Source organism: Brachycentrus maculatus, unplaced genomic scaffold, assembly GCF_059751285.1.
Source record: "Brachycentrus maculatus isolate JH-2025_06_01 unplaced genomic scaffold, ASM5975128v1 h1tg000267l, whole genome shotgun sequence".
NCBI lineage: Eukaryota > Metazoa > Arthropoda > Insecta > Trichoptera > Brachycentridae > Brachycentrus > Brachycentrus maculatus.
This window is the reverse complement of record NW_028281018.1, coordinates 21,078-36,226: the sequence shown is the minus strand read 5'-3', so window position 1 is coordinate 36,226 and position 15,149 is coordinate 21,078. Positions and strand designations below refer to the sequence as shown.

Here is a 15,149-nt window from a genome sequence, read left to right as displayed (position 1 = left end):
GAACTGAATATCTACATATTTTCACTAGTTTTCTTATTAACCTTACGGTGATAAAAGTGCCGCGGGAATCGATGATACTCGTATGTATTTTGTACACAATATGAGAATGTGATTTTAAAACAGGAAAAACGTAAATATTCATAGTTGCTTTTACTGGCCATATTTAAAGTTGAAATATAACAATTTTGTAATGTTGGGTCTGGTAAATATGCATCTGAAAATGAGAATAATAACATCAAATATAATAATAATAATATCACAAGTAGCCGCCAAAGCCGAGAACGAGAACGGCTTGCGCGCTACTGACGGCCAGTGTTGTCAGACGTCAAAGAGTAGTTTTCGATATTGAGATTGCGAAATTACGAAATTGCGAAATTACGAGACGGCGAAAAAATTTTTTTTTCCAAAATTTACGCGATGAATTTTTTTTCGCCGTCGCTAAAAATTTCCTAAAATCCGTTGAAATTCCGTTATAATCCTTCAAATTCCGTTTGATCTCTTTATTCCTTCAAAATCCGTATAAAACGGACAAATTCGTATTTGTCCAAATTGTCCGTCATATTTAATATTCCTAGTTGCTTTTATTGGCCATATTTAAAGTTTAAATAAAACAATTTTGTAATGTTGGGTCTGGTAAATGTTATTCATAATGTCATTCATTTGCAGCGACGGAAATAAATAATTTGTAAAAAAATCGGGAATCAAATCCTAACATAAAATCGTAAAAATACACAAACGTTTCTGTGTTTGCGCGTGTGGCGTGCTTTGTAAGTATGCGTGCATGTCGTACGTCGTAACACGTTACTCCGCTAGTCCAATAGTGTGCAGATTGTCTTACCCGACACTACGCCCCACTTAGGGCGCTTGTCCACTGCCCGAAATTCCGTGTAATTTTACTGTCCGGCACGTCAGTTAGCGTTTTAAAATGACGATTGGCTTGGATTGGCTTGTGCTTTTGTCCATATTTCTTCGGATCGGAGCTCTTGATCGGTGCGTGAACACGTTGCGCGTAAATTCGATCCTAAAATCGTCGTTTTAAAACGCAAACTGACGTGTCGGACGGACGGTAAAATTATTCCGTGTAGTGGACAAATGCCCTTACGATGTAGATAAAAGACGGATGCAATTTGAGGATTATTATTGTCAACAGAATCATTTCATTGAGATAAAAAGATGGATTGTAATTTGAGAATTATTATTGTCTACCATTGAGATAAGCAGGTGGACTGATTATGGGAGAGAATATACTTGAGAATTTTTATGGCCTACAGAAATAATTTCATTGAAATAAGAAGAGAGATTATAACTACTTCGCCTACTTTCAAAATCCGCCAGATCCATGTAAGTCGATTTTACAAAAAAAATCCAAATTCTCCGGATAACATTTATGTTTCAAAGATTTGTCTATCTTTATATAAAATATTTTAAAATAGAGAATTTTCCCATTTTTTTGGAAAGTTTTTCAGTACTCAAAAAAAAACACGAGTCACAAATCGATAATGACGTCATCTTAACTTTTGACCTATCTCCGCTCTCTGATTGACGGATATGGGTCAGAAGGCAAGTTTCATGAATATATCGGAATTTGAAATACAACGCTGTTTTTAAGTATTTTTTAGCGGGGTTTTCAAGTATTTAAAAATTTTGAACAATAAAAACCACAATTGGCATTCCGATAGAGTATTTATTTTAAAATCTTATAAAACTGGATCTAGCGGATTTTGAAAGTAGGCGACACAACTAAAGAATTATTATTGCTAAAGTAAATCATTTCACTGACTCATTGACTCTAATTACTAATTACTCAAGCTGATGGGATATTGTATTGAATTACTTTTAAAAATCGCCATAAAACCATCCGCATGCGGCGGCGCGGCTTGAATAATTTTATCTTAATATTTTTTATTTCCGCGCGGCGCCGCGGCGGCGCGGCTTTGAAATATTTTTATCATAACATTTTTTATTTGTTATAAATTTACTTAAATGTATTGGCACTTTTTCGTACGGGACAAAAGTGATTTTGTTATACATAATAACGGGATTTCGTTATATAAATGCATTTTTGTATGAAAAATTAGTTTTAGGGAATAAATTTGGTTTTTTTTTTCGATATACGTCATTTTTCGATATATCGCGATTACTTATATCGCGATTCTACTGTATAAGAGTGAAAAAAAGACATTTATTTTGACCCCCTGGGAATCAAACCCGGAACCTCAAGCATGGTAGCCAAATCAAACCATCAGCAGAGTTAAAAAATGAATAAACAAATAATAATCGGCAGGTATGTATGAGGAGATCCTTGAATGTAAAAGAGGCGAAGATTGTTTCCAAAGACAGATTGGTGTGGCGTTCTATTCTCTCTTTAATTTTAATAATCTATTTATGGGTTGAAAAAAATCAGCAGCATAACAATAAATACCTCATTTATTTATCAAATTATTGTTCTCATAAAACATTTTCGTGCAATCAGAAATTTTTCAAAATTCAAAATATATACCAAGTGTGAAATATACATAATCATAAAATGATACAATAAATAATATGTACATAATTTGACATAATACACTGTGTTTCAGAGGGAGACTGAAAATTCAAGGGGATGCTACTTTTTACAGTAAACTAAGGAAAAAGAACTTTACTTTGAAGTATAATTTTTTGTTTTACCAAATAAATAATTAAGAAAAAATTCAAGTATAGACGGCCCAAATGATTATTACAAAGGCCACTGGAAAATATTCCCCTCTCCTCCGCACCTTCCTTCTGTAGTGCAGTGATGTTCTTACGTAAAGATATGTCTCTATGCAAGAAAAAAAAATATTTTTAAAAATAAATAACAAATGCAGATAACGGATTGACATTTGGATTTTTTTTTCAAAACTGTCATAATTTTAACTCGATAAATGAAATAAAAACAGGTAATATATTATACCTGACCAAATTTACAATAAGAGTTTGCCCTTCCTACTTTTTGTAATGTCTTGTATCACTAACATAATCTATAGTAAAAAGTAAAAAAGTTGCCAGCAAAAAATTATTACTTGACATTTTGTGATAATTTCCAAACAAGAGTTAATTTAGACTTATTTTTGACAAAAATGAAAGTTAACAAAACCTTGCATCAACATTTTTCACTGTTTATTAGTGATCTAGAAACATGACTTTACTAGTTTTATTCTGATAATTTGGTTTTGTGTTATGTTATTAATATTGTATTAAATATTCATCTATTGTAAATATTAGAATAATTAATAATTTTAAAAAAACCTTCAAATTACAAGTATATTATTTTACAAAAAATACAATGGGCAAAAATCTATAATGTAAAAATATGTTAAAATAGAATTTAAGTATGTAGTTAAGATTTGACACAAAATAATATTAAAAATCAGTCAAATTAAAATAACAAAAAAAAATAGGAAAGAATTTTATATCAAAACATGTCATGGACACGGATACTTTAACAATGCATACATAATTATGTTTTATAAAATTAAATAAACCTGCTATAAAATTTAGCAAAATAATAATACTCTTTTACTAAAAATATGTTTTAATTAATAGAATTCTGATTTCATAAATACAGGTAGTAGACATTTCCCACTGTTATAGAAGAGGTAAAAATATAATGTGTATATATCACATAAGTTTATATGCTCACAAATTTTATTTTCAACCTTAAACTTATGGATTTTTCCATATTCAACACTATTTTCCAACTGCATATAACAATATGAAATATTATTAAATAAATAATACTATGTTTTACAAAAATAATTACACGTCCTATAAAAATAATTAGGTAGTGAAGTTTATTTGTGATATTTCATTAAAATGTCTAAACTGGTGAGGCATGAATATTTCATCTACATAATTTATTAATAGTTTAAACCGTGTCATTTACACATTCACTACCAAAACATCTATTAATTATTATAACACGCAGGTATTGCTTCAAATAAAATTCATAACATTTTCACATAACGCTCACTCTTTTCAACAACGTTATGCATCAAAAAACTTGATTTTTCAGGATATTGTTTTTAAAGTTAAAGAATATCATAAAATGTATTAAAAATACAAGCCACTTATTGAACTTTTTACTGTGTAACAGGTCTTTTTAGGTAAAACCTGAATGTTTTTTCTCCATTTGAAAAATATTTAGTGTATTGAAAAAATATAATTAAACAATACCTTTTCTTCAAAATGCAAAAACAAGACTTTATGCCCTGTAGCGGGTTAATATTAAGTTAAAAATATGCCGCTTTTGCTGGGATATAGTACATTTTTTAGGCATTCCAAAAACATGCATAACTGAAAATTGAATATTTTTGATATATGACGTTGAAAGGAGTGAGCGATAAGAGCTTCAGCAAATGTGTAAAAAATGTGTTCATTCCACATCTAGTTCCATTTCTATTTATTAATTGGTGTAAAAAATGTGTTCATTCCACATCTAGTTCCATTTCTATTTATTAACAATATACAGGCTTCAACCTGGATGATAATAAGCTGGTAATATCACATTGAACTGTTTATAATCCTATTTTCATAAATTCTGCAGTTAAGTACCCTAACCAATCACATGTTACAATGGTCCACCAATTTACAATATTTTAATTTAAGGTACAAATTCAACGATCATGTTATAAAGGCGTTTGCTTTAAAACCAATCTAACAATCAATTTACTAGTCATCATTCATTGAGGCACAGAATTTGCTTTATAAACAATATTCCTACCTACATTTGAATAAAGAGAAGGTATTAAAATACCAGAATGGTCTACATAAGAAAAACAAAATGACAACTATACCCTGGTAATGTTAATTACGGTTTGAGTGAGGTAAATTATTTATTTTACAAGTTTAAATGAAGAAATAATTAGTTTTAAAAATATATAGATATAAATTAATGCAAGTTATATTGGTATTTTATAAAAAATAATTTACATTGATTTCTGATTATATTATACATATAATGTTTTTTACGCAGTGAGTGTAGTTAAAAAAATCTGAATAACCAAATCTTGATAATTCTTGGTAATATTATATAAAATGTGTTGTTTGATATACTTCATTCCATATTTAATCAATTTTGCTCAGAAATCAAATATGATCCTATGTGGCAGGGCAATATTTTTTATTCATGAAGAAATATATTAAAAAATTATTTCTGGTTTAAATTTAATACAAAACTAAAGATTTGACTGACAGTCATGTTAAAATATTAAATTAAAGTTTTCTTAAATTATGGGAATTTACAAGTATTACCAATGCATGTTTTTCCCAAAAGAATAGTTTTTTTTCTTAAATCTTTGCTTGGTCGTTGAATCAATCCCATTTCTTTACTTTTTTGGATAAAAGATTAACATGTAAAAAAAATAAGGAACTTATTTTTATGATCTCGGAAATTTAAGTGTTTTGTTCAAGAATATGTAAAAAAAAATGTATAAACTTACTTTAGTAATAACAGTTGTGATTAATTTATATTATAATACTTTCAAAATCAAAAACACCCACACAAAAATTAATTCATAACAATTAAAAATAAAAATGTTTGCCCATTATTAACTGTGCTATTTTTATTGCTTTTTAAAGATATATGTAAAAAACGTTTTATTTTATTGTATGCATTAAGTTCTAGATACACTATATATATGTAGTAAATTTTTAATTCAGACATAACATAAACATTCACAATTGAAATTTTAAAATACTTTGTTCTGATTTCTTTACATATTGTATGTGTTCAGTGTATATACATATGTATTTCTACAATATAAATGTCATAATAAGTGTAAACTTTAACTTAGTATGCAAAACAGCAATAAAAGGATTTTGTTAAACTTATGATTATTTTTAAATACCTATCACTAAAGAAGAGATAATGCAAAATAAATTTGTGTCTTATAAAAAAATAAATATTATTTAATTCCTATGACACTATAAAATGCGCATACTTAATATGCATTTATGGTAATGCCATTTCTCCTGTGTATAATATATCTATCCCATAATAATTAAACATCCTTACATAATGGCGAAATTCAGTGTTCGTGATGACTTTTTACTATAATGAAATATTTCGACTTCATGACTCCTTTATTAACACTTATCAAAAACAAAGGCATGGTAACTGTTGAACATACAAACTCTATGTAAAAATAAAAATATACAGAATTACCCTTCATTTGGCAACAGTCTTACGAATATGTATTTACATGGACAATCATATCTACTATCATTTGTTCATATTATTAGAAATAACACTTTATTGCGAACATAGTGATCCCTTGGTATTAACGGTTACCAAGTTCCTAAAAATTTGGGAAATAGCAAAACACTAATCCCGGATTTTAGAAATATTTTAATATAAAATAGCACTAATAAACATATTGCTTTAATTTTATCACGCATATTGAAAGTGGTGCAAAGTTTCATCAATGATTTAAACATTCTTTTTTTACTTTACCAGACCACTTTTTTTACTTTGTTTATGAACATTACTAGTTTTGTGAACTACCAATGTTATCAACCTTGTGGTTGATAACATTCACTTGTGTGAAAATGTAAAGTGTATTGTAATACCAATAAATAAAATACTTTCATTAATATCCAAAACAATATTGAATAACGTTAGTATATTATTTTCAAAACCACAAATATTGAGGGACAACTGTAATACTAGCAATGAGCTACAGCAGGAATCGTTCAACTTAAGAAAGAATAATATGTATAACACAAAAACATCCTTTGGCCCTGACAAAATGTTATGTTTATTTTCATATATCGCTCACTCCTTTCAAGAACGTCATAAATCAAAAATCGTAAATTTTCAGTTATACACGTTTTCGGAATGCCCAGAAAATTTACTATATCCCAGCAAAAGAGTCATATTTTTAACTTAATATTTGCCCGCCACAGGGCAGAAAGTGTTGTTTTTGCATTTTGAAGAAAATGTATTGTTCAATTTTTTTTTAAATAAACATCTTATTTTTTAAATGGAGAAAAAATCTTCAGGTTTTACCTAAAAAGATCTGTTGCACAGTAAAAAGTTCAATAAGTGGCTTGATATTTATTTTTATTGAATTGTATTATATATTTAAACTTTAAAAAGGTTCTCCTGAAAAATCAAGTTTTTTGATTTATGACGTTCTTGAAAAGAGTGAGCGATATGTGAAAACAAAACACAAAAAATCTGGTATTATGGAAGTAAGTTTTTAAAATTTGTGAAAAGTAATAAAAAAGGATAGTACTTATTTTATTTGTTAATTTATCCTGTCCAAGGTACATGAAACAACCAACATATTCACAAAAAACTACCTTTTCTGTTTATATTTGTGTGTATTTCATGATTCCAGTTTCTAGGGTGTAATTCTGTCAACAATCATGTAAAGTCAATTCTATATTAGATATGAAATATATATTTAAAAAAAAGGATTTTGGGTTGTTTGTTATTAAATAGAAAGTAAAATAAAATACTTAAGTAACAAACAGTTTGTGCAACTTGATGTTGAACGATTTCTACCAAACTTTTACCATGTTTTGTGGGAACAATAACTACTATTTTATCGCTACCTTTATCTATATTGAAATTAATAGCTCTCCATTCACTTAAATCCAGTACATATTACTTGTATATAGAGATTAAGTGTTTACTCACTGATGTGGAAAGCGCGAGTTTTGTATTTTTTAAGTCATGAACCGGTGTTACTTTACAAGGCACTGAGAGGAATGTTTTACGCGTAATTTATATACATATGTAACTAATATCAAAATATCAATCTTCTAGTGTCAACGTTATTGCTGATTCGTTTTCAATGCTTGTAAATCCAAATCTTTCGGTATTATAAAGTGACTCTAGTTTAAAACCATGTCACCTTAAATCGTGCAAAATACACATGAATTTATTAACCTGTAGGATTTACACTACCTACTTCAATTTTTTATTTGTAAAATGTTAAATGTTCAGTAATTAAAAAAAAATTGTTTGGTTGGAAAAGGCATCGTTTAGATGTTTTAAAAGAAATTATTATATTGACATTAGGATATTCAAGAAATGTTCATAAATGTTTTAAATAAGAGAAAATAGTAAACTTCAACATGACATCACCAATTAATTTGTCAAGTTCCATCATATCACAAATTCAATTTTGTAGTAATTTGTATGGACATCATCACATAAAAAAAAAAAATGAAAACCTTTCACTTATTATATATTTCTGTGTATTTTTTTATAATGCAGAGTTCTAAAAAAATATTTAAATATTGCGAAGGCAAGAAAAGGACAATTTACAAGAGTAAAAAAGTTACAGAATCGTAGAAAAATATTTAAATTGTTTTTATTTTATTTTTATTAACATTCATCTTCAAAGTATATTGGCGGAATTATTGCTTATTAGAAATTTCATCTGATCGATCAAATTCAAAGTGTTAAATCACCTTAATTACAGCCCAAGTCACATTATAATAAATAATAGGAATATATTTTAACCCTAAGATATTAGAAATAAAAATATATACAAATAATAATACATGGTTATTTAAAAAATATAGAAACCCACATTCACAAACCTTTTGTTGAGCAAACTTTAAAAAAAGCAATGTTATTGATTTCTCTAAGCATATTTTTTATATAAAAAAAATATTTATACTTAAATATATATTAATATTTTTGTCATCATTCTATAATCAATTAAAAAGAGTGTCATGAATAATTAAATTTACTATGATTTTCCATATTATCAAATGCCAAAAAATAATATGCTAAGAAAATGCATACAATGAATATGTATAATATGCAAGTAGACACGTTGTAAATATCAAATATTCAGCTTCCATATTTACTGTAGATGCTTTCAGGTTAGGAGATAGAAGAATCGCAATTTTAAAAAATGAGATCGATTTATATATCACCTGTCGATGCGAGGACTACTCTCCCAAAACTAAAAGAAGTAAAAACCATTCTTTTACGCTGACAGTAGATACGTTGTCTGGAAAATAAATCTTGATTTTATAATTTGACAGTTTGAACTCCGGCAAAGTCAGAATTCTATTGGTTCTTATACTGTAATAAATGTATACATTTAAGGATTTTGTCGTTGTTGCCAGAGTTGTAAAAAATAAAATTTAGAATATTAAATATGTTAAACGAAGATGGATTTAGCCAATTCTTTCTTTGGATTATCCATTGATAGTATCCTAATAACCCGTCAGACGTTAATGTTAATGCAAAAGTTAATGCAATACTCATTTTGTTAATATGAAATTAATTGAATATTTTGCTGCAAAATAAATAATGCAAAAAAATCCCACAATTCATATTATTTACCATAAAAATACATTGTGACAATACTAAAATAATAAGTTTATAAGATACCAATAATTTAGGATAGAGTGTAAAAGTATTTGTTTAATGTGTGAAGAATTCTCCCCAGACAGGGCAGTGCGGCGAGGCTGGCCCGCCCCAGGTCCAGCCCCTGGGGATGGCGAGGTGGCTGAGTCCACTGCGAACCACTCCCGACTTGTTAGCAAACAATGCCAAGTTATCACCGGCCAACAGAATGGCCGCCCGACCATAAGAGGTCTCTAGAGTTGTACTGCATACTGGATCGATTGCGGATTTATAATTTACCGATAAATCTGTAAATAATACATAATGAACACTATCAAAAAGGACATTTATAATCATATACTTCATTTAAATTTTGTTATAAAAAAAGTTACGTGACGCGTTTTATACAAAAAAAAATCAAAATTAGTTAATTAAAAAACGATTAATTAATATGTATGTTAGTATATATTTTATTTATTTATTTACACTATAATTTCGTACTCCCTTGACTCAATTGGGACAGCCACCTATTTGTGTCAAATATTCCAGTCTGGTGCATCCCAAACAACCAGAATCAATTGTGTAAAGAGAAAAAGAAATTACATTTCAATACAAATAAAGTTTACTGACCTTCAACATTTTTTAATGAGTGAAAATCTCCTATAATTGCAATATTTTTATTATTCACTAATAATTCTTTGACTATCTCATGGAGTTGAGATATTCCATGCTCTGAATTCTCTCCATTAAAGTAGGTATTTATGAGGAGAATATGAGTTTTATTGACTTTGCAATCTGGAAAAAAGAGAAGATGTGTTAAATAAATACATAGGGGAAATATTAAGAGATAATTTAAACACACAATTCCACAAATACGATGTAAAACTAAAATTGAAGGGTGGTATGGATTGGGTTTTGCTATGATTCTTGTAGTTTAATCATATATTAAGAATTATATAGTGTTTTGATAAAGAGAATTTCTGTTATATTTGAATTATGAACTTCATAATTATAACTTCCTTTACACATTTGGGTAATAGGTTTTTTATTTATAGATTTAAGGAAAATCATTATTTTTTAAGAACAATGTATAATATTTTGTTTGTATTTATTATCAAGTCATACTGGCATACACATTATTCTATTTTTTTTTCAATTAACACTAACCTCGGAATGAATTCCTCACTTAATAGAGCAATTTAAACGTGTAAAAAGTATGATAAAATTTAAAACCTTCATATTTCGATGTAAACATTTTTTACATCTCTGTAAATTTTGTTTTATAATAATTTAGAATTCATATTTTGATATGTATTAATTTTCATGGTTATATTATTATAAAACTACGCTATTAATAAGCGCAAGCATTGTCTTACATTATGTCAAAGTTTACAGTCGAGATTTCATCATTACCATAAGCAAATGTATATGTCTGATTTTTGATTATTAAAGCATTGTTAACTTTGTGGTATGGTAATATAACACTCTCCTTATCATTCATCGTTCATTTTGTATATTACCACTTTAAATATATGTCTATCTTTAATTATGAACATTTATAATATATGTTACATTTATATTGATAATTTAATTAATGATCAATAAATAAATTATGTGCAAATTTTATTACAAAACAATCTGACTGAGAAAAAAATGATTTATTCCCTAAAACATTAAAAAAAATGGTTTATTCTATGATGTAGAAGGTTGTAATTAAATTAATACGACAAGACTCACCAATAATTGCGTAGTTTAAATTAGTATTCCGCATATCCTCATCCTTTTTTAATTGTATGGTACTATGTTCAGAAACATTGTCACCTCTGATATTATTTAAATGGAAAGGATGTATTTCTATATGGATATTAACACTAAACTCATCATAAACAATACCGAAGAAATGCCTGAAATACAAATACATTTAAGTGAAATCTAAATTTTTCAGTTGAATTTTTAGCAAAAAATTTACTTCAATAAGAAAATATGGCATATTTTATTTAAATTTCGGTACAAAAACAGTAATAACTATTGAAACATTACAATCACCATTTCATGCAAAAAATGTGTTTTGGCATCACATATGTTAATAGAATAAAGTTTGGAAAACATAGGGATTATTTTTTTTCTTCACTTTTTTACAAAGCGAGGTGTCTGCATGCCTCATGTAGAGATGTTGTTCACTTACATTATCTATTTCTCAGTTTAGTTTGAAATGAGGTAATAGAAAACACAATTTACACCTAAATAAAATACTTGTGTCTGTAGTAATTTAAAAGAAAAATGTGTCACAGTATGTGGCAAATTAAAAGAGAACAATTTATCAGAAGAAGAAAAACCTGCCTGCCTAGACCAAAAACATAAGCTTTCTGATGTCCAGTCAAGTGCTTTAGATCTACTGGGTTGATTACCCAGTAGATCTCTTTTGATCACTTTCATTTACATATTTACATTTTACTAATGTGTACTTGTTTATTAGTCAACTTACCCAAAAGTATTTTGAATTGGTGTTACATAGTATTGCCATTTTTTACTATTTTCTTTCCATTCACAAACTCTTCTTAGTGTAGGAGAATTTAATTCTTCGCATATACATTTGAGAGCTTCTTTTTCTAGCACTTCCTGGATACCCAAAACCGAGAATCTAGAAAAAAAGAAAAATTATATTGATAGAATATCGTCTCTGTACCACTTAAAAACCATACAATAATTAAATACACTCAAACACGTTTGGATTATCAGTAAAAAATTACACATCCAGATTGACATTGCCAACATGGCATTTGCTGATACAAATATGTACTGGTATTTTCTGGTATTGACTCATGCAGAAAAGTATCGTCCGAACCGAGAGCACCCCAACTACTAACTATCTTCATCACACCCACAAATATTTGAATGTGTATGAACTCATAAAGGTATATCATAAAATTATTTTTTTACTCATTATGTAAGTCAGTATAATGAGAAATTTTATTTTAGTTGTTACTAAGATCCACAGGAAAATTGTACAATTTAATCAAATATATTATGTACATATAAAATTGTGCAGTAATGAAAATATTTGTCTTTTGCACGAGTCTAAAACTTTATTTTTCTTCATATTTTTTATGTTTAATGGTATTTTTGTAATTAGTGCACTATATGAGTATATAACATTAAATTGTAATCATTTAAATAACAAATAATTGGGTTTATGGAGATAAATTAAATTATGTAAGTCCAACGCTGACTTTTTATAGTTGTTTTCGTGAAAATAAATGTTTGATGAAATAAATCTAATGAAAAAGGTTTTTAGTTGATATGAAACAGTATCAAACGTCAGTATGACGGTATTTAAAAAAAGTGGTATTTTTATTGTATTAATTTGTTATTAGATATATGCATGGCTTTTTTTACATGGAACACGGTGGAACTGCGTTCCGACACCTTTTTTCACAGATATATTTTTTTTAATTTTCAAAATCAATTAGACGAAACAATGTTTGTGCTTACGTAATTAAAACCTTTATTTATATAATTCGTCAACATGATAAAATATGGTATTATAATGAAAATTTAAATGATATTTAAATAATTTTTTTAGCAGGCTTCGGACCTTTTTCGGGAGATTATAAGTGAGTTCCGGGACCTTTTTTGTTTTAAAAAAAGTCCTGGATATATGTATTGATTACTTATATACAGTAATATGCAGTATTAGTTCCGAAATTAGAATTCTCCAATAAAAAATGTTAGACATTCATGAAATGCTATCAAAAATTTTGTAAAAATACAAGCTGGAATACTGCCGTAGAGGATTGACCTGTCTTAAGGTTTAGAATAAAATAATAATTATTAAAACATTTTGAATGAGCAATATAATGCATGATTAATATTAACAAATGTTAATTATGTAGTACATTGTAAAATCAAATAAATTATGGTATTATAACATATGTATTCTGAATTGATTGATAGATGCTGATAAACTACATAGATAAAAAAAACTTCTACAAATCTTCCCGATTTACTATCTTTAAAAAAGAGTTCAAAGTCTAAATACGTAAGTAAGTCATGTCGACACACCCTATGAATAATGTTTTATTTAGAAAATACATATTTTGAGGAAAATATATTTGAAGTTATCTGTACTTTAGTAATTAGTAAAAAAAAATTAATTAAAGACAAAAAAAAATTTTGCCCCTAAGTGAAATTATAAAAAAAAAAGATAATTAAATTTTTTATTTAGCTATCATCTAAATTTCAATATTTTTTTAAAGTTGATCAATAAATATTTTGCAGAGAAGACAATATCCATAGAGTGTGTTGATATAGTTGATTAACACTATGAAAAGATTTACATGAAGATACTAACTTGTTTTCTAAAATTGTTCTACAAACAACTTCTCTGAAGCCAGGATTGTTAGCTTTTTCATGACTGAGTTCGTGTAAATTCCAAGTAGCCATTCTGTACGCTGGTTTACCGTCTCTTTGATATGTAAATTCTTCTTCAATTATCGGTCGGCGCGAGTAAGCCGACAGTAAGTCAAATATGTCATTGACAGGAGCCATCGAGAAACCGTTGGATAAGTTGGTAGTGCATTTGATAGGGACAGAGAGAGACTTGCGGTGGCCGGGAGTCCTCGGGAGTGCAGTTGTCCCGTTCAATAATGCACTTTTGGAAACATGTAGCGCTACAGACCCGTTCATCCCGTTACTGGGAAAACCGACACTACTCGGGGTGGTAGGAGAATCATCCTCCCGGTTCACGTTCAAATGAGATTTAATAGAACTGAGTCTAATATTATCAATTCCTTTGACTTTTATAAGGTCATCCAAGGATTTGAATAAACCCTTTCTGTTTCTATAATCTATTATGTTTGCCGCTAGTTCTTGATTCAGTCCCGGAATACATTGTAGTTGAAATACATTTACTGTATTTATATTCAGCTGAACTCTCCCGGACTCTGAACTACGAATACTGTCTAAGGATTGCGCACGTGAATTGGAATCTGATATTAATCTGCGGCTGACACACACTTCTGAGCGGATAACGTTAAGTTTTTCTGCCCCCATTCCTAAAACGAAAAAAATAAAATTTAAATATTAAATCATTATAATGAAATAATACTCCTATTTATGTAATATAATACAACATAATGTGAAAATAAATTCTGTATACATGTCGGCATACAAAATCAATTTCATATCAAAAGTAAATTGACTATGAGATATACCTTAATTGACAATAATTGCCGGCAATTTAAATAAAAGAACCTTACCCGAGACCAAGGCTAAATCGTCAACTTTCTTAAATCGTCCGATGGCTTGTCGATGATCTACTATTGCTTGTGCGACTTGTCTGGTAATACCGGATAATGTCATCAATTGTTCTTCACTGGCATGATTGACGTTGATCAATTCTACATTCTCATTAATACCAGATATGCTGAATGTGTGGCTCAAATTTGATTTAGATTTTCTGGGAAGAGGAGATCTTAGTGACCTTCTCCTACCACTTTTAACTAGGTTTGGTTTACTCGATGTTTGCCCCATTATGCTGTTTATATCCGGGATCCTATGGCAGTAGTGGATTTCATTATTCGGAAAATAAAATTTCATAAAGTAAAAACGTTGTATTGGTAACTTACTTTAGAAAATATAAAAAACTTAATAAAAAAAATATGAATATTCTTCTCCAACACACACATTATTTAAATTGTTCACTCCTTTGTTGTCGAGTCGTTAAGTCCATAGGCCGTTTTTTAGTCACAATTCTTTTCCTATCATTATATCGAGTGCGAGTTGACTATGCAATTTGACACAAATGACAAATTTA

At 28.4% G+C, this 15,149-nt stretch overlaps 1 protein-coding gene across 3 annotated transcripts; it reads right to left on the bottom strand.

Moving 5' to 3' along the window:
• Positions 1 to 8,671: 8,671 nt before the first annotated feature.
• LOC148305622 (endonuclease/exonuclease/phosphatase family domain-containing protein 1-like) lies at positions 8,672 to 15,148 on the bottom strand. Of its 3 annotated transcripts, none has more exons than XM_088266411.1 (7): positions 14,962 to 15,148; positions 14,593 to 14,870; positions 13,686 to 14,388; positions 11,820 to 11,975; positions 11,072 to 11,238; positions 9,965 to 10,129; positions 8,672 to 9,642 (listed from the first exon to the last, which is right to left on the bottom strand). In XM_088266411.1, exons 2-7 carry the CDS (start codon positions 14,864 to 14,866, stop codon positions 9,413 to 9,415), a joined length of 1,695 nt encoding a protein of 564 aa, XP_088122537.1. In that variant the 5' UTR covers positions 14,867 to 14,870; positions 14,962 to 15,148; the 3' UTR covers positions 8,672 to 9,412. The 3 variants fall into 3 exon arrangements, with proteins under 3 accessions (XP_088122537.1, XP_088122536.1, XP_088122535.1); XM_088266410.1 differs by having other exon boundaries at positions 14,593 to 14,888; positions 14,962 to 15,142; XM_088266409.1 differs by having other exon boundaries at positions 14,593 to 15,139.
• Between the last annotated feature and the right edge of the window lies 1 nt (position 15,149).

Excerpts from the sequence above, each read along its gene's own strand:
- LOC148305622 (XM_088266409.1), bottom strand. The coding sequence starts at position 14,932 with ATGAAATTTTATTTTCCGAATAATGAAATCCACTACTGCCATAGGATC. Across the intron at positions 11,239-11,819 it reads CCAATTCAAAATACTTTTGG|GCATTTCTTCGGTATTGTTT; the intron begins GTAAGTTGACTA and ends TTTGTATTTCAG. Across the intron at positions 9,643-9,964 it reads CTCATTAAAAAATGTTGAAG|ATTTATCGGTAAATTATAAA; the intron begins GTCAGTAAACTT and ends TATTATTTACAG.